Here is a 20,220-nt window from a genome sequence, read left to right as displayed (position 1 = left end):
GGTTATGTTATCACTTGGAATTTCAAGAAGATCAACGTCTATCGACCGGATGTCGAGTGCACCAACGGTATAATACATGTCATCGACTATCCCATGCTGGAGGAGCGAGACGTCGTCGTCAACGGAGGTAGTTATCCGTTAGGCACTAACTTGAGCATTCTCTTCTCAAATATCCTCATGATAGCAATAGCGAAATTTCTTTTCTTAAATAATTAATTTTATGTATAAATTAACTTACAACAACAAAACAACAAAAACCAAACAAAAACTCATTTTAAATGAAAAATAATCAAAAACAAAAAAAAAACCAAATCGAAAAAATAGAAAACAAAACATGCAACAAAGTGAACATACCCTCATACAATCAAAGTTCATAGCCAGCAAACCGAGCATCACACATCCAAACACCATATTTGCCTGCCCCATTATGTAACATACAGATCACATGACTCACGCGTTGCACATGCCATCGCTGCATGTACCATACACATATTGGCGAAAACAACAAAAGCAAAAAAAAAAAAAGAAAACCAAATGCGTTCGCTATTTGCGGCTGCCAGCAAGCAAAAATGGAACAAAAGCCATTCGTGTACATTACAACTTTGAATGCAGCCCAATTTTATACAAAATACGTGTATTTTGAATGTCCGGCAACACCAAAACCGCTAAGGCAGAGTTAAAAGTAAATTTTTTCAGTTTTCTCTCTTCACACAACGAAACGAAACTCACATGTATGTAAATAACTTGTGACCAAAGAATTGCATTAATAGTTGTGTGGCATGTCACCAGCACATCCTACATACATACATATTTAAGTACACATTAAGTTTGCACAAGCAAAATAAAAAACGAAAAAAAAGTGCATATTGCTTTTCAGCTAAAAAGTTTTTCAGCCGTCTTCATCAATTTTATATATATTTTTTTTAAATTTGTATTTAATAGTGTTTTTTTTTATTTCTGCTCCTTTCCGACTAGTATTAACCGATCTTACTTATTTACACACAGAACGTATATAAGTATGTAACACCTTCTGTGTGTTGTGCGAAATCATTGTAAATTAGCATTGAATGAAACTGACTTGTATGTGCTAGCTAAAGTTTAAATATTGTAATTATGTATATTTACTAAACATGTAATTCATACAGAGCATACAGTTGTTTTTATTTTTATATTTTATAATTTTTTAATAATTTAAATTTTGTATTTATTATTTTTAGTCACTTGCGTGCATAAGTAATAGTATGCGCACATTTAAAATGTAAAAAAGTTGCCTTTAGTTTCAATTGGTTGCTTTAAAATAAAAATAAAACATAAAAAAAAATTTAAAAAAAAAACATAATAATAAAAATTTGTAGTTTTGCTATTATTGAATTTATGTAACTTTTAAGTTAATTTAATTTGTATATTCGAAAACACCTAAGATTTCTTTATAGTTTCTTATTAAAAGATATAACAAATTTCTTATTGAATAAAATAATAATTTTCTTATTGAAAAAAAGTAAATATCATTATATAACAACTAACTAAAAGCATTCTTAAATAAATATTTTACTATAAGATAATTCAAACTAACATGTATCAAATTGCATCTGAAAGTGAGTAACAAGCAATATTTATTGAAAACAATTATTACATGTACGCCTATTTTAAACATATTCCTGACAAAACAAAAAAAGTTTTTCACCTGCATAAAAAAAATCGTCCATTAAATATAATATTCCATATTGATTCACGGGTTCAAGTTAGATTAAAATATATTTTTAAATAATCTTCGATATTTTTAAAACATATTATTAAGTTTTCATTAAGATTTGCATGTGCTATTAAGAAATATTAATTTCTACATCCATTGAAAGTTTTTCCAATAACATTTTGTTCATAAATCAAAATTGTGCTTTCGCATAAGCATTAGTAATCACGATCACAACCTGCTAAACATTTGACGTAACAACACAAAAATTAATATAAAAAAAATCATCAAATATATACATACATATATAAACCAAACTGCCGAATTACATTAAACAAAATTCTAGAAATTTGAAAAGGAAGTCTGCATTTTATTAGCTTCTAGAAATGGGCACACGAATTTTTAGGTTAACGCCTAAGCCAAAGGAATGCATAGTTCATTATACGCATATTTATATAACGACTCATGTCATTGCCATTTACATGAAATTATAAGCAAAGAATTAAAAATAAATGAGTAAACATTTCCGTTGCTTCAATTCGTTAAATTTAATAAATACTAATGTACATAAAATAGCAGCTCCAAGGATCATATAATACCAATAACTACAAACATTTAGTATATCTCTAAATACTACTTAAGTATTGAATACAAACTTAAGTAAATGCTTGTCTGATTTCGTGCCGCTTTGAGTAGAGAACTGTTATTCTATTTTTTTTTTCATTAACATTACTTCGATTACTCGTAATCATTATTTGATAATTGTAATCATTGTTGTTACCACTATTTGATTACATTGTAATCATTACTTGATTACATTTTATGATTACAAAAAACTTTGAAAATTATGCTATCGAATAATAACTAATTTGTGTCCAATTGTGTATTTTACCTTGTTTCCTTCTGCAATATTTCATATTTTCCATCGATTTATAACAGTGTTTCATATGTTTCATATTTCATTCGAAGATACATATGTACATACATATATTGTACCATTTTCTCATACATACATACATACTGCAATAATCTTCACTGTAAAAACTCGCCTTGCCTGTAGACATGTTGATTGACGCAGTAACAACAACAACAAATCATATGCAAGTATAAAAAACGCAAACAGTAGCTATTATAAAACTATTTAAAAAATATATTAGCAGTAGCTCAACGGCAGCAGCACACCTGCTAATAGTGTCTGTTCAAATATTTGTATGTAGTGTTAAAACAACAACATCAAACAGCATACATTACTACCACTATTCCACTTGCAACCACATCTTGTAATGAAAAGTCAAATAAAAAAATTAATATTATTATAATTTAAAAAAGCAAATATAATATTAATAGTTAACCATTACAAGAAACCAAAAACAAAAAATCAACAACAACAACAAAGACTTTCTATATATATGCTATAAACCTTATATATTTATAGGTTAGGCATTAACCTAGCAACCTTCAACTACTACACTACATACTCACATTATGTAGGTAATGCGCAGAACTATCTGCTTTGATGTGTGTGTACCATAATTATCAGATCACATTCCGAAACTGTTCAACATTCTTATTGATTACGTTAGTGATTACGATTTTTAATTACTCTTCTACTTCAACTACATATGTATGTATGTATAATAATGATATTTAAATATTTAATTGAAGTTTAAATTACCGTTGTTCAAATTAAAATGAAATAAAAAATAAAAAATGATGAATATATTAAAAAAAAATTAATTACTAAGTAATTAGTTAAGCATAAAATTGAAAAAATTAAAAAAACAACAACTAAACAGATATATTCAATGAAGCTAAAAAAAGACGAAATTAATTATATAATAAAAGTATATAATTGCAATAAAAAACCAATTATCAACTTCATTAATTTTGGTAGTTAATACGAGTAATCAACATTTAAGCAATTCGTGCTCGCAGTAGACGCAAAACATTGTAAGCTAAAGAAAAAGTATTTTTTAGAGTGTGTGGTGAGCTTGCTTATGGATTATGGTGAAATACACAATTTTAATACCAGAAAAGCATAAACACATTTTCTAAAGCACTCATTTTAAAAAAAAATTTAAATGTAAGGCATAAATCTAGCAAGCATATTTTTCGATATGCTTCGAGAAAGCGTATGATATTGAGAGAAATATATGCATATACTATAAACAGTGACGGTTAGATATTATCAAACACAAAAGTCAAAAACGAACTGCAAGAAATACTGTCAGTTGTGGCCACATGATGCTTAGGCTGAGCACATAGTAAAGGGACATGCAATTTGGCGCAAAGAGAAGACAAAAAAGTTATCTGAGTAGCAATTAATTGGATTTATTGAGGGTAGTGAGCGTATTCTATCTGGATATGCCTTAAGGTTTTAGATTACAGCGCAACTTTAAGTAGAACAAATGTTTGGTTTCTAAAAACTAGAAAAGCTCAAGTTTTGGAGTCAAGTATTTTAGGTAATGGTATGTAACCGGAAGCATTGTATGTACGTATATAGCGTAAATTCGCGAAACCTTATATGGGAAACGTAGCTTAAATACCTGTCGGCTGTATTCAAAGTTGCATTTAAGATTATAATTGAACGTCTTACTGAAAACATTAAAATTTCAAGTAAATTGTTATTTAAAGTTGCATGCATTAAAATCTTTTGCCTTTACACTTAAGCCTTGTCTCGAGAAGTAACACTTTAAAGAGTAAAAAAAAAATTGTTTTACAATTAAAATGTTTTTCTTTTCATTTTAAATAATATTAAATTAGATTGGAAGTTCAAAACATTTATGTAATTAAATAAAAATTAACGGAAACTAATGATATGAAAACGAGTATTCCGATAGAATTGAATGAGGAATATAACACTGACGCTTAAAAAAGCTTTTGTGACCTTCAAGCATTCACACACTTCAAACGGTGCAAATATAAAATTAACAAAATTTAATTACAGTATTTATTGAAAATATTAGATAAATGTAAAAAATAAGAAAAAATATTAATAACAACAATAATATATTATACATATGTATATGCAAACTTATTGCTGTAGTCAGTAGTTACACGTTAAGATCATAAACATCTACTTCAAAAACATATATTAAACATCACAACGTCCCGCCTCTTTTACACAAACACAATCACAACGTATACAAATACACAACAAAAATTGCCCAAAAGCTACTTAATTTAAGTAAAATATCGTTTGAGAGAAATTACAACACCTAAAATACCGTTATGTGGCGAAAAATCAAGCACACCAAGTAAATATGTATCATTTTCCACACCTGAGACTCCCCGGACCCATAGCTGTAACATACACACATGCAAGCGTAGGATGTATATGTAGTTGTGTAGCGTGTGTAAGGTGCATGCATGTAGCATTGACGAGCGTGCACAATTCTACACATTAGCAAATCGGTTCATTATATAACTATTATCTAACAACAAAATTAACGTGTAACTAGTGCCTTACTAAAATTTAACTAATTACCTAAACCATAACCTTAAATACATGTGTAAACATAACTTTATTTTAAAACATAACAAATACATATATATTTTATTAAAAATAAATTAAAAAACAATAATTATGCCTAACACTTTGTAGTATTGCCAGCTTACAGAAAAATGTTAAATTTAAACTATAAAAAAATGATAACTTTAAAAAGTCTTGGGCATGTCAAGTGCTACTTCATACAAAAAACATAATGTATAAATGTATAGAAAATATATACATACTTACAAAATAAATGCATATACATTAAGAGAGAGCGTATTTAAAAAGATTAAATTAATTATATTTTTAGTAGTTTATTTAGATAAGCAAATAAAGCTTGCGTATAAATATAAATCAAGAACCAAAAACGTATGTATGTTATTCACAGAGCAGCCAGTTCGGATAATGTTAGTTAACATTAATAAATATAATATTAAAACGCTAGTTTAACATAACAACAGCAGAGAAAATTAAACTAAAAAGAGTGTATGCTAATGGAAGAAATATTATTTTAACATAGCAACAGCAGGGAATATTAACTTAACAGAGCATATGTTAAATATAATTAAGAAATGTTAGTTTAACATAGCTAAAGAAAAGAAAGTTAAACTTAACAGAGCATGCTAAATAAAAGAAGAAACGTTAGTTTAACTTAGCAACAGCAGAGGATAGAGTTAAAATTAACATTATAAGTACGCTGTTAAGTAGTTCCCAGAGAGTTCAGCGGAATCAGTTGTCTAATGTTTACATAATTGTTTTAAATATTCACTAATTTTCGCAATAATTGCTTTTGTTCTTCTGTAAATAAGGTTTTGTGCATGAGACCCTTCAGAATTCGAATAAATTTATCACTATGAATTTCATTGATCAAAGTGGACTTTATTCTATGTACAGTTACAGTGTTCATTATTGATTTTAAAATTCAGCTAATTCGAATGAAACGGCAAAAATTATAATTTAAGAAATTATAATTAAGAATATAATTCCTTTTCTAAATTTTTCAAATAAAAAGGATTTTCTTTCCAGCGTGGTAACTTTTTCGCTAAATCAACAGAAAAATTTCTTTAGAAATAAAATTTCCGGAAATTAAAATATTTTTAATTTCTATTATCTGAGAGCAATGCCTAAAATAACATTCAATTATATGCATAATACATTTAAATATGTGCAAAAATACATATACGTACATATTTATCCATGATAAGAAATTGAAGCGAATATACATACGTACGTACCACGTAGTTATACTTTATGCAGTCAGTGTAGCACCCCGCGCCTCCTTCAGTAAGCAGATAGTAAATAAAAATTAAATGAATTTGGAATTTATAAATATATATAAACAAATACACATGCGTGTGTATACACAGAAACATACAATAATGAATCAGTACATACAAATATATACGCATATATTTATGGATTAACATATTTAAAAGAAAATATATAAATTGAAAATTAATTAGTATGTGCAAAGAAAGTTTAACGCAAAGTTTTCAAAAATCAAAAAATAAAAACAGAAATAGAAACTTTCACTGAATGCTGCTTAATTACCATTACATAAGTACATACATATTACCTGCAAAATGTATTTCTTTTTTAAACTTTATGTTACAATTGCAACTGGGTACGAAAGTGACGAAATGAAAACAAAAACAACTAATTTGTGTACACGCTTGTGAAATGACTAAAAATGAACAAATATATATATATATAAATAAAAGAATTTATAAATTCTTCAATATTTGTTTTCTTCTTCTTTCTGCCCTTTTTGGTGTAATGGTAAGCAATTGTCTTCGTTAGTGGTGCTCATACTATTTTTTGAGTTACACAGATTATATCTGGCCAAGGGCTATTATTTAGGCTATTTAATTCTGTTTGGATCGGTAAGTTTTAGTTTCAAGCGTGTAACACAACAAAAAAACTTTATTTTTTATTTAAGAATTTTACTGTGTATATCTTTAAAGTTTTGAAAGGATTGATGCAGATTTTTTTTATTCCTTAAAAAAATTCCTTTTTATAGACTGTCAGATGAGATGCCCCTTAAAAATTTAGGTTCGGAAGAAACTCACTTTCCTCGTAGTCCAGTAAAAACTGGATTGCATTTGATTTTAATTTTTGAAAAGCCACATTTTTATATGACAATTATCAAATATTTGTTCAAATTCGAAATAGACGGAAATAGCTCTCTTTTATAAATGATCTTACAAACTAATATCTAATATATTAAAAACACATCCATGTAAAATATTACACTAGTTCATTTGGTAATAAAGATGAACGCTAATATTCTATCAGAAATACCCAATAATAGCACAAAAATGTATAGAGTGTAAACTTATTAGAGCACATCTGGCAACATCAAATTTTTGTACTGTTTGATTTTGCACCATTCCTGGTGTGAAGCATACAACAAAATTTACGAAGAAGATGTAAAAACAAAAAGAGTAAGACAAAGTTTGCCGATGGTTGACTACAGCTGGTACACACGTTTCAATTTATGCTTTAATACTTTACAAACACATACGAGACAATTACACATTTTAGCTAAAAATTTTAGATGATAAAAATTGTATTAACGTTTTGAGATTCGTGGCAAATCTTATTATATAAGGTTAATAATTGTTAGCAAAATCATGTGTGTGAAAGTCCTAACATAAAGTGGAACTTAACAACTCCATTACGATCTGGCACCTCTAGCATTCTTTGAGTAAAGCAAAGAGAGAAAAGTCAGAGATTTATCGGAAAATTCTACTGGATAGAGGAAAATAGAGTGTTTGTGCATTTATTTTGCTTTGCGGTGAGCTGCAGGCGGTATAAAATGCATTTTCCCAACTCTTTATTGGCGAATGCAAAGTGATACGGAGTGTGCTAAAACATAGTGGATTCTTTGGTGCAGTGCAGCGGTACCATAACTGCATTTGTTACTACAACGGCGCTTGTTGACGGAGTCGATAGTGATAGTGTTATTAATACAAGGCGGTGATTTAGAATTCAGTTTTTGCTTGTTGCGATTGTGTAAGGAAAAAAATAGAGAAAAATAAATATTGATAGCGTTAGCAGCGCTGTAACAGAGTTAGTAGCAGAGAGCAGTAAAAAAAAGTGTGTATCATTAAAGGGGACTACGTGACCTGGCTAGAAACATGAGAAAGCGCACGTCCGACTACTATAGCTCCGATACGGAACAAATGGCGGCCTCTGAGGATATTGGAGCTAAGGTTCATTCAATCGAATATCAGGATATATATCTGATGCGTCCGCAGACGAAGTTGACCTTTGAAAGTAGTTTTAAGGAAGCCAAACATTTCTATGATACTGGTGATGAAGAGGTATGATCATATTTGGTATTGTGGTGTAGACAAGTTATGTTAAGAGCAAATTAACTAGGGCTAGATGTGTTGGTGGTGTAATATTGTGTGTTTATGGGTAAATATGTCTACATAAAAGTAGGTCATGTATGATTTTCTAATCTTGCTTTATAAGAAAGGCGACTAATTGATGTTATATTTATGTATGTATATATATATTTCACGATTTTGGGATTTCAGGTGCAACAATTATTGTTGAAGGAATGTAGACTCATATATGAGTGCAAATTGTGTCGCAATATGTTCCGTAATCTGACGCAGTTCATCGGTCATAAAAGAGAATTCTGTCGTAGCGCAGTTCACTGTGACGGTGACATATCTGAGGTCGATAAATACAATGGATTCGCCGTAAGTAACTGGCTCAATGTACTAATTATTTATAAAATGGCGTTGATGTGCATATAATCTATTTTCTTTATATACTTTTCTTTTAAAGAGCGATGTAATGGTGACCAAAGAAATTTGTAGTAATATAAATAGTAGATGTGAATCTGTTTTGCAAATAACTGATGAGGCTGTGCAACAGACCAGAACACATTGTGAAAGTAATGAACTTATGGATGAAAAAATATCTGGTAATTTTATATCAAATATTCTTAGTTATACATACACATTGTGAACATAACCTATATATGTACATATAATATATATGTATATATGAATCTATATATATGTAAATATGTATGTAATGTATATATGATATGGTATTGGTATGCCCAAGTTAGCTGGGGGTAGTATTGGTACAATCATTAGTGATTTTATTTGTGTGTAATACAGGTGTAAGTATGTAAGCATACAAATGTGCAAAGTATATATAGAATGTCAGCAGCTTTAACAAGAGGTGCAATTATTCTGCTCTTCGACAAGATTTTGATTTTTCAAAGTGTGGATCTTGTTAATATATACACATAAATTTTTTTTATAAAAATATAATGTAACAAAAATATTTAAATGTGTCAACAAAATTTAATTACGAATATATTAATAAATTACATAATAGTTTAAAAAAATTGATTCGATTTCCTCCAGTTCATGCCTCAATTTAATAAAAAAAAAGTGTCTGACAGTCATTGGATAAAAATTTATTATTTGTTATTTGCTATTCGAAAAATAGAGTAAAAAAAGTGATAAACAGCAAATTAAACTATAAAAAATTACTCTTATCGTTATTTTCATGATATATTATAGGTGTGTTTTATTTGATTTTATCGTGGATTGAATAATAAATAATTTTTTTTGTTTTAGAAATTTGCTCGAAACAAGCGCTGGAGAAAAACGGAAATGAGAAAATAAAAAATATACTATCCTGTCCTCAAGAGCATTGTATGTTGAATTTTTCAAACACCAAAGAACTTGAATTGCATTTCTCGCAAGATCACACGTGCGTATTTTCTAATTACACATCTCCTTTATGTTGAATATTAATAAAAATAATAATAATTTTTTCAACAGAAAATCAATGGTGTTTACCTCATTTGCAGAGCAAAAAGTGGACAATCCAAATCCAGCACTTTCTGAAGCTGTAGTTCTTACTAGAGCGCAGCATCTGACAACAAACAATTGTCATACTTGTGAGCACTGCGGAAAAACTTTTGAACGCATTGAAGCTCTGTCCACACATCTATTACATTGTCCAGTTAAACATAACATATTAAGCAAAACTCTTGCCTCGGCAAATATTGACAGCATTGCAACAAAGCGTATCAAATTGCAAGCAGCGACAACAGAGGAGGCTTGTAATGGCAGGGAAGCGCATGAGCTGGGCCATGATGTAGCGAATTTATCGGATAATAGTGCAACGAATATGCAAGATGCTGTAACTGTGAAGCAGGAGTATGTTCCTTTAGAGCGCAGTACATCGGGAAACACAAGCGCTACAGCAAAGAAAAGGAAATTGAAGAATCGAAGAGTATTCACAAGTGCGTCAAAATTTAAATAACTAGTTTGCACAAAATTAATCACAATAATATAATTTCGCAATGCACTAACAATTAAATCTCATTTTTCAGATAAAGTTGACGCGGATATCGATGTACCAACAGAGGTTGCAGAGATTTCACCAATAAAACAGGAAACTTGCAATGAAGAATCTCGCACACATGCCAAAATTAAATCTGAAAGCAGTATTGGCAGCGACGGCAGTGATTTAGAACCAAAGAAATTGCTCTCCACTTGCACCTATTGTGGCAAGTCGTTTGAACGGCGTGCTGCCTTATCGACACATCTGCAACATTGTCCGGTGAAGTATAGCGTCATTGAAAAGAGCACAATTTATGGCATGAATACATGTTCGAAACGTTCGAAAACATTAAAAGACACACGACAACAAAACATCACATCTATGGTTACTGAGGATCCTGATACTGAACTCTTAAATGAAATGTTTGCGAATTTGGGCAGACAGACTTTTGGTGTTGGCTTGCAGACGGTTACAATTGATCACGATGACACGACGGCTTCCGGTACTGACGATGCTAAGGAGGACGTGGACCTGGAAGATAATGTACAAATAAATACACCGACTAAGCTAAATGAAACTTTGCCGTTAGATCAAAGTGTAACTGGTGTTGAACCTTCCGTTAACACAACCACAACCATTGACAGCTCACCTGACGCAAACGCGGAGGAGGACGCGGAGAAAAAGTCGTGCAGGCGTGTGCGTTCAGCACCATTGGAAAAACGTTTACTATGTCGTTGCAAGATATGTTACAAGCAATTCAATGCGCTGAGTAACTTGCGTCGTCACATATCTATGTTCCACTATCGGGCTCAGCGTTTCGGTTGTACTTTGTGCGATTATCGCGCCTTTCGGCGCTACGACATTGTCAACCACTTGGGCAATACTCACGGAATGAAGGGGGATCCCGAAGCGATGTCAATCGAATTCGTTTCGGAACACGAAGTTAACTATAGTCGCGAAGATGTTGAGGGTGATATTGTTGTGCTCGATGAAGACATTGATGATGCCAGTGCCATAAATGAGTCAACAGAAGACGTCGTTGAAAATAGCATTGAAACAAATCAAAATTTGAAACGCTTAAAGCGTAACAAAACTCTTTCGATCTCTAGTGGGCTTAACGTTACGTTAAATAAGCTTACACGACAGAAAGTCAAACGGTCGCAATCACACCATGAAACATCCACGAGTGGCGGGGTTAAAACTCCGGCAAGGCGTCCCATACGGAATCGTATTAAGCCGGAGAATAAAGACTTTGTTTATGATCTCTCGAGTTTAGTAAAGAAGGAGAACAATGATGTACAAAACGAGACTATGCGTAGCCTTAGGCGTCGTAATACAATGAATGTCGGTACAATGGAACCTGCCACGCATTGTTTAGAATCACTACTGGGTCCCGCAAGCAGTTGGGATCAAATACGTGGCGCTGCACAACGTTTGGCTGCGTCCACGATAAGTAGCGGTGCGGCGACATCTGACACTCAACCAGAATTGCCAACGGAAAGACCACAAATGCGTCAGCGCTTGATTTCGATACATAGGGCGGACAATCATTCAGTACCGGTGATCGAGACCAGCGAATTGGATGCGGCGCGTCTACAGTCCACACTATTGGATGACGCATTCCTCGAAAAAGTAGCAAAAGCATCGCCAACATCCTTTAAAATCAAACCATTATTATCACTGCATACCAGCACATTGAATAGGTTACTGGAAAAAGTCGACTCCTCGCTGCATCAACACGCCAATGGCAAATCGTCGCCCAGCGAGACATCGTGTAGTGATGAGAATGTCATCAATAGCATGCATATTTCCCCGCCTCCGTCTATTCCAAAAGCAAATGCTCCACCACCCACGCCGCGCAAACGCATATCAATGCTAGATCGCCTGCGAGACGACACGTTCAAGTACCGCGACAGTCTACTGCGCTCAGCCTTGGAGAACTAAGGACGAAAATGTATAATTAATTTTTATAATTATATTTATTAGTCTACTTTAGATTATGTGTAATCAATTAAATTTTAGTAGTACCTAACTATATTACCGCCACCTACCTATACATCCACATACATATACCCACATATGCATGAATTTTCATGCTTTACAACTTAATAGCCTACTACTTGTAGTTTCTTTCAGTGGGTTTGTTTCGTAAATTCCATTGCAGTTTTATGTATGTACGAGGTCTCAAATATCTACGTATGTTTTGTTTGCAGTCGTACATACACATTTACATTAGTATTAGTGTAATGTAAAAATGTACAATACATGTACCTTGTACACTCAAACGAAATTATTGTTCATTATTTCGTGTGAGAGAAGCCTTATAAAATAAAATAATGGTAAAAACACACATTTTCATTGTTGTTTTATTTGAGGTTATATTTGTAATTAGTTATTTGTTTTGAAAAGTAACTAGGAGATACAGAGGGTTAAGGAGACAAGAATAGAGATGAATAGCAGCGGTTTTAAGAATACTAAATTTCCTGCAGAATTAAGTGAGTGTGAAAAAAGTATCCAAATAATTTGATTCTCGCTCCGTTTATTGTTATTGCAGTAAGTGAAAATACATGTGTACGTCCGGATCCATATCGGTTATGTATACGCGAAGAACGTAGGAAAGCATAAAGGTATTTATGTATGTAGTAGAAGTATTCAATATTGGATAAGGTGTCAACAATAACAAAGGTGATATCAGGAAATTAGCTCGATATATGACTTTCTTTGTTTATAGAGCTGTTTAGCTGTCACAATCTATTCTGTGTAGTCCAAGCACTAATTCAGAGATAATTTTTCCCTTAATCGTTATAATTTAAAACAAGGAAAAACTTTAACTTCAGTTGCACCTGAGCTATAATACCCTTCACAAATACAAAAGGTTCCTTACAAGCACTTGATTCTGATCGTTCAGTTTGTATGGCAGCTATATGCTATAGTGATTTGCTCTGAACAATTTCTTCGGAGATTACATGTTGTCTTAGGAAATAACTCATGGCAAATTTCGTGAAGATATCTCGTCAAATGAAAAGGCTTTCCATGCAAGCATTTTATTCCGATCGTTCAGTTTATATGGCAGCTATATGCTATAGTGGTCAGATATCGGCTCTTCCGACAAATGAGCAGCTTTTTAGTGAGGAAAGGATAGGTTCGTATATATACAGACAGACAGACGCACATGCCTAATTAAACTCAGCTCATTATGCTAATTATCTTTGGATATATTTTATAGGGTCTCCGACGTTTCTTTCTGGGTATTACAAACTTCGTGGCAAACTTAATATACCCTGTTCAGGGTGTAATGAACCTTCTCAAATGATCTAGGTATATCTCCTTAAATATAAAGAGGTCGGCAAGTCTGACCTTTGTTTGGTTACGATATTCAGCTCTAGGTCTAATTTAATAAATAAAAATATTTTAAAACATTTTATAGAAAAATCTCTTTCATTGTCTAGATGACTAATCTCAACTATAATACTGTAAAAGTTTCATGATATTTCATCCAAAACGACGCTACCTCAGTCCTTTTTGTTTACAATGGAAAACAATTTATTTTGATAAAATACAAGTTCTCTGATGGGATGCAGATGCGAAGCATATGTGTCCCAAGATATTAAAGATTACCGTAAAAATAGTTTGTTTTATTCTGAGGAACTCGTAAGATATAAAATTCCCCAATTTTTGTACTCTTAACAGGGATATATTAGGTTTGCCCCGATGTTTGTAACACACAGAAGGAAAGGTCGGAGATCCTATAAAATATATACATATATAAATAGCAGCATGACGAGCTGAGTCGATTTACCCATGCCCGTAATGCAATCTCTGAAAAATTGTCCAGTATTGCTATAGCATATAGCTGCCAAACCAACTGAACGATCGGAATAAAGTTCTTTTAATCTTTTGGAATCTTTGGCATTTGTAAAGGTATTATGACTTCGGTGCAAACAAAGTTAACGTTTTTTCTTGTTACAAATAAAAAAGCTTAAATCCTGATGGGTTTGGTTACTTTTTTTGAACAACTATCACAATCGACACGCTGCCACTAATAAAATAAGGACTCGTTTCTGCGCCGATTTCTGACATAAAACATGGAGATAGTACATTACACGCTTGAGTCCTCTGACTGATGTTTGCGTGGTGAAAGTTAGTTGACAAGGTTTTAGTCAGATTTTTTGGGAATGCACATGGGATTATTTTCATCGACTTTCTTGAACATGGTATAATAATCAATAAACAATATTATTGTGTGTTATTGTAACGATTGATAAATTATTTGTATTCTTTGCGATCAGATTTGATATCATCAACACATATACAACAGATATACTTTGTGATATTTTATGGTGGCAACGAAGATATTATTCTCATACAAGCCACTCTTCTCATACTACTTTGAACTTTGAACAGTAAAAGATGTAAGTTAGCCAAAATCACAGAAATAACAAAACTGTCGAAACGGTTCGTATTCTGGATCTTCACTAAACGCTCACACCAGTAGAGTTTTAACTTGCTATCAAGTTGAAGCTGTTGATATCCTTAACATTCCTTTGAAAGATTGATGACCTTATATGAAAACCTTGTTCATACCATAAATACTCGTGCAATTTGACAATAATATTAAAAAAACAAAAATCAAAGAAAAAATTTTAATTTTTAAGAAATACTGTGTTTATTTAGATCGACTTGGATCCAAGTACCGCTGCATACTTGGCTCGGGCTGAAGAAAGTCTATGCAGGCACAAGAAAATGAAGAAGTCTTCTAACAATCAGAACTGGACACTTATCTCGGTATTGAAAATTGAAAAAAGCCGAAGAATTGAAAGTTCTTTAAGGAATAAATATTTTAAATAGGTGAGCTTGTACTAAAATTGAACTTTCTTAAATTTGTTGGTTGTCTTCACTTTCGCTATTTAGTTGTTTTTTTGTATACAAGTATGTAATCAGCCAGAAGCAAACTTGCATTGCTGCAACTGAAATTGCTGTTGCTGCGTGGCTGCTGGTGAGAAGCCGCACCTACAGCCTTCAGGCCACTTCGCCAAGGCCTCATCAATGCAACACTTTTCAGGTTAACAGCCAAGCCAGCCAGCCAACTGGTGTAAATATGTGTGTGCTTGATATCCATTTAAGTGTTCCAATTGCGGTATTTGTTTTTGCTTCCCGTTCGCGCTGGTGTAGAGCTGGTACTCACCAACGTTCGCTGTTGTCAACGTCGTCTTATTGACCATCGTTTCTTGCAGGAAGCAGTGGCAAAATGCAAACTGTGTCAGGGTCAGGATAGGTCGATATGCACCAAACACAAAACAGAGCATCGCCAGTAAGCTCACCAGCAGTGTTCGAGGTGTGTGAGTGTGTGGGTGTGCGTGATTGTGTATGTGTGAATGCCACTCAGCTGCTCAGGCAGCAGGCTCACGCTTCGACTGAGGTATGGCTACCAAAAATCAATGCGCAAAAAATATATAATTTTCAAAAATTGTATGTGTGCATGGATGCATGCTAATGCTATAGAAAATGTAAAATAAAATGGGGAAAAAAATTAAATAATAAAAGGCGGAGCAGAAGGTGGAAGAGCGCGCGGAATATTTTATAATCAACTTATAAAGTGTTAGTGGATTGGTGTATGATGAAAGCGAAAGTAGTTTGTGTCTACGTGTGGGAGGATGTACATAGATATATGTGTGTGTCAAAGAGTAGTAAAACGTGTGGAGGCAAGGCGATTTCGTGAAAGGAACCCTTTTCTCACATATGCATATATATATACAATATATATATATATTATATAAATGCTTTACAATAAATTGTAATCTAGAGCTTGTGCATTTGGTGTGTAATTGGAAACCACTTTTTAAAATTAAATTGGAACATACCGTCGTTCACGGCCGTTACTTCAGGATCCGCAATGCACACATCCAGAACTATGTATATAATATGCGTACACATATGTATGCAACTTCACATACAAATGCACATATAATAGTATATATGTATATACCCCCATACGATGCATATAATATGATTGAGCGTTTACAAGTACAACAAATGCTGCAAAATAAATTTACCAACAAGATTTTGTCGAAATCGAAAACTTTGCCATAGTTTAATAGAACATGAAAAGTTTCGCAATAAGCGCAGAAAGGAATTCAAAGAAAAAGTAAAAAAAATAAACATTCAAGGAAGGGGTTCAAGAGGTGGTGAAACACAATAGCGTTAGCTTCGGTAGTAAATAAAGTAAAAATATGATAACTATCATATGTGCTTATACAAGTACATAAGTATATGTATGTTATATAAAAAAAAATATATATATATTGTATATATATTCTAACAAATTTCAGCTTATTTTAAGTTACATATGTATGTACTTGTATATCGCTTGGGGTTATTTATGTGCAGTTAAATCTTATAATTTACTAGTTTGTTTTATTCACTAATATCGCTTCATCAAATTACGCTTAGACTGACGAAAAAATAATTTCAATAAATATAATTTCTAAAGATTTCCTGTTGACAGTGGTTCCCCGGACCTTAAAGCCGTTTGTTTTCTTCAGCGCATCCCATTTTACGAGCTCAATATAGTCGCTTTCAATCGGAGTGGTTATTTGAGTGCTGGAAACAGGAAAAGTCTCATAATACCATCTGAACAAATTGACGCGTACTGGACCAATGCAGACTGCGGAATCGTTGAAAATGTTTGCAGAAGTGTTTTGGGGACTCAACTTGATTACGAACACACATGTTTTAGTAGTTATACATTCATTTTAATCTCCATTAGATCCCAGGGTTGATGACTCTCTCCGAAGTGCTAAGTTGTATAAGATGGTATGAACTTTGAATGTACACCACATGATTTTCCAATATTTCACGACCCTTTTGGATTAAAAATAATTTATAAATATTTTCCCACGTAATTAAATAGGTATGCAATATCTCGCTTAAGTTTTATAAGCATGCCAAAAGTGCTTAAGCAAATAGTCTTCCTGTTAGTCTCGGTCAAAATAATTGTAAATTATGAGAATTAATGGCCTCAACGGGACGTTGACAGCATATAAGGAGAAGCAAAAAGATCTAGTGATAATCGTTTACAGTTCGACTAATTGCTCAAGGTATGAATAAATGATGCTGAACGGGAAGAAAAGAAAATATTTACTCTCAATAAATACGCAAGACATTGACTAATAATTCATTTTGGAAGGTTAGACAATTCTGTGGATCTGCTCGAGTATAACTCCACAAACGGCCCCCTTGAGCAATAACAGCTTAGGAGACCATCCTTGGGGTCGGATTGTTCGTTATTGTTATTCAAAATGTTCTTCAACGCACAAATTTTGTGCTCGCCACAGCATTGTCCAAAGTTCTCTCAGGCGCACCCTATGTGAAAAGACTTTCCATTCGAAGTGCCAAATGACGCCTGAAAACATGCTTTCGTGCATTTCTTCTCCTTTGATCTTTAGTCGAACTATTCAGTGATGCAAGAGACGCACTAGTCTCGTTGATGTTTTGGTGTACAAGGACGTAAGGCAATAATGAATTTCCTTGAACTATCATCTTGATGAGTTTTAAGTTGAGAAAATTATGAGACATAAGAAAATGTATCTGTCAAAAGCGCTGAGGTATATTTACTTGTAGTTCCAGCTCAGTTCATCGAAATTTACACATTATAATTTCTTACAGTGTAGATCATTGCGACAAGCAGGATGCTTATGCTCGCCAAGCAGCTCGTTTGAGGAAACCCCTTTTATTACTTTCAACTGTTTATATGTACATACAATACATATATGTATAATACAGTGAGTGTGTGTGTGAAAGCTACAACCAGCAAAGTCGGCAGGGAACAATAACAATCATAGTAAAGGAGAAACAAAAATACATAGAAAAATACAAAAAATAAAATCAAAACAAACAAATAGGAAACATAACACAAAAACAAAAACAAAGCGAAAAAATAAGAGAGAAACAAGCGCAAAGACAAATAACATCCGAAACAACAATAACACTTGCAAATAAAGGCAGTAAATAACAATAACAACAATTAAAATGACAAGAAGTCTGCAAGCATGTGGGCGTATATAACCTACTTACACAATCATGCGAACATACACATATATATAATACGTACTATATAACAGTAAATATGAGCGCGCCTGAGTGCAAAATCACCTTGGGCTATCAATTTCACACACACATTTCTATATAAACAAATTTATTGCAGAACATGCATAACAGTATATAAAAATGACCGTTGAAGAGAAAAAGCGTAAGGTGCGTTACTATCAACATGTAGGTCGTGCGTTCGGAACCCAGCTGGGTACAAAATTTATACAAAATATTCATAATTTCTGATAGCGTTTGCTAGTTAGTAGGAAAGACCAAAAATTAAAGCTTTGCGTCAACATGATAAAACTTTCTACAGAAGTACAAAAAAGTTTGGTGTGCTATTGAAAAGATACACGGCCACATACCCTCATAGGTGATGCGCCAGAATAACATTTTCATTATGTGTGTGAGGACGGAAAAGCTCAGACGATTACGAAGCTTTTATTTTCCTCTGTTCCCATTCATGCCGTTCCATTTCATTCACTTTCGGGTCTTTTCGAGCGTTCCAACTATTTTGTTGTGTCTCAGGATAATGTACGCTGCTATTGGGGCGTTCGCTATGCTTGTGTAAAGGCATGCGTGTACATACACACAAACATATACACATATCTACATATACATATGTGCAATCATACCAAGTTGGTGGCGATGGAAGGGTTGTGAGGGCTGTTAAACAACGAAAGGACATCCTCGTCACGAAAGGCATGTAGAAAACACGTCCATCTTACAGGGAAAAAATTTTAAGCGCCAACAACAACAACAACAATATTTTAATTGCGGCAAAGCTTCAGCAGTGCTGATAACATGCTGCCACAGCTGCTGGCCGGGGTAAGGGTAAGGAGTTGTGGCTGTCATCAGATGTTTTCGGGTCGTTGCCGCCGTAACAGAGAGGACATTGAAGGACGAGCACATCTTCGGCCGTTATGAAAATGTACGGAAAGCTTGCTAGTTGGGGCAGTACGGTGGTGCTGACAAACGGATGGAACGGATGGATGAATGGGCAGTCAGGCGGCTGAGAGGCAAAGTGTCTGTGTGCTCCGACGTTATGCAAGCTTACATACGTATGTATTTATATGCATATAAACGTAAATACTGTTGTTGTTTATTTGTTGTCTATTCACAGGATATGCACTGACTGACGAATTGCTTAGCAGATAAAGGCATAAACAGATAAACGGACATTGTAGTTGACAGGAAGACCGCGGTTATATACTTTTATTGTTTCAAAACAATAACCAACAACAAGAACAGTACAAAAAACTAATAAAATAACGGTATATACATGAATGTGTGTACAGTGACACAGGCTACGACTGCTGCAATGTTGGCTGGTGCGGGCGTTATGCCCAAAATAATTGTTTGTGGTTGCGGGTTTTGATTAACACGAGCGTTATGGAGCTTCCACAGCTAAAGTTTTGACGCTACGTGGCAGTGGTTTGACTCACAAACCATACAAATATTTATACATATATTATATACATATACCATATACGCATACATAAGTATTGGTATGGATCTAGTCACAGACTTTCAAGGCAGAAGGCAGTTAGAGGCTAGAAGAGTGCGCGACAAACAGAAGAGGTCAAACATTAAGAGGTGGGTGGTGGTCGGTTGTTTGATTGTA

General features: G+C 33.2%; 2 protein-coding genes across 8 annotated transcripts in view; both read left to right on the top strand.

Moving 5' to 3' along the window:
* Fas1 (fasciclin 1) overlaps positions 1–6,922 on the top strand; it is a 43,339-nt gene extending 36,417 nt beyond the window's left edge. For 4 of the 6 annotated variants that reach the window (XM_070105890.1, XM_036361365.2, XM_036361366.2 and 1 more), the window contains one exon: positions 2–6,922. In XM_070105890.1, coding sequence (XP_069961991.1) covers positions 2–216 — 215 coding nt within the window. In that variant the 3' untranslated portion in view covers positions 217–6,922. The remainder of the gene's footprint in view (position 1) is intronic. The other 2 variants (XM_070105892.1, XM_070105891.1) reach the window with 1 other exon arrangement.
* A 775-nt stretch (positions 6,923–7,697) lies between these two features.
* On the top strand, positions 7,698–12,858 carry LOC106617262 (zinc finger protein 800). Of its 2 annotated transcripts, XM_014234347.3 has the most exons (7): positions 7,698–8,198; positions 8,299–8,509; positions 8,729–8,896; positions 8,985–9,123; positions 9,794–9,929; positions 10,001–10,467; positions 10,558–12,858. In XM_014234347.3, the coding sequence occupies exons 2-7, from the start codon at positions 8,324–8,326 to the stop codon at positions 12,450–12,452; spliced, it is 2,991 nt and encodes a 996-aa protein (XP_014089822.3). In that variant the 5' UTR covers positions 7,698–8,198; positions 8,299–8,323; the 3' UTR covers positions 12,453–12,858. The 2 variants fall into 2 exon arrangements, with proteins under 2 accessions (XP_014089822.3, XP_036217267.2); XM_036361374.2 differs by having other exon boundaries at positions 7,698–8,509.
* Positions 12,859–20,220: the final 7,362 nt, after the last annotated feature.

The sequence above is a fragment of the Bactrocera oleae genome, chromosome 2 (genome assembly GCF_042242935.1).
Source record: "Bactrocera oleae isolate idBacOlea1 chromosome 2, idBacOlea1, whole genome shotgun sequence".
Classification (NCBI taxonomy): domain Eukaryota; kingdom Metazoa; phylum Arthropoda; class Insecta; order Diptera; family Tephritidae; genus Bactrocera; species Bactrocera oleae.
Note: the sequence above shows the minus strand (reverse complement) of the source record. Positions and strands in the feature narration are given on the sequence as shown.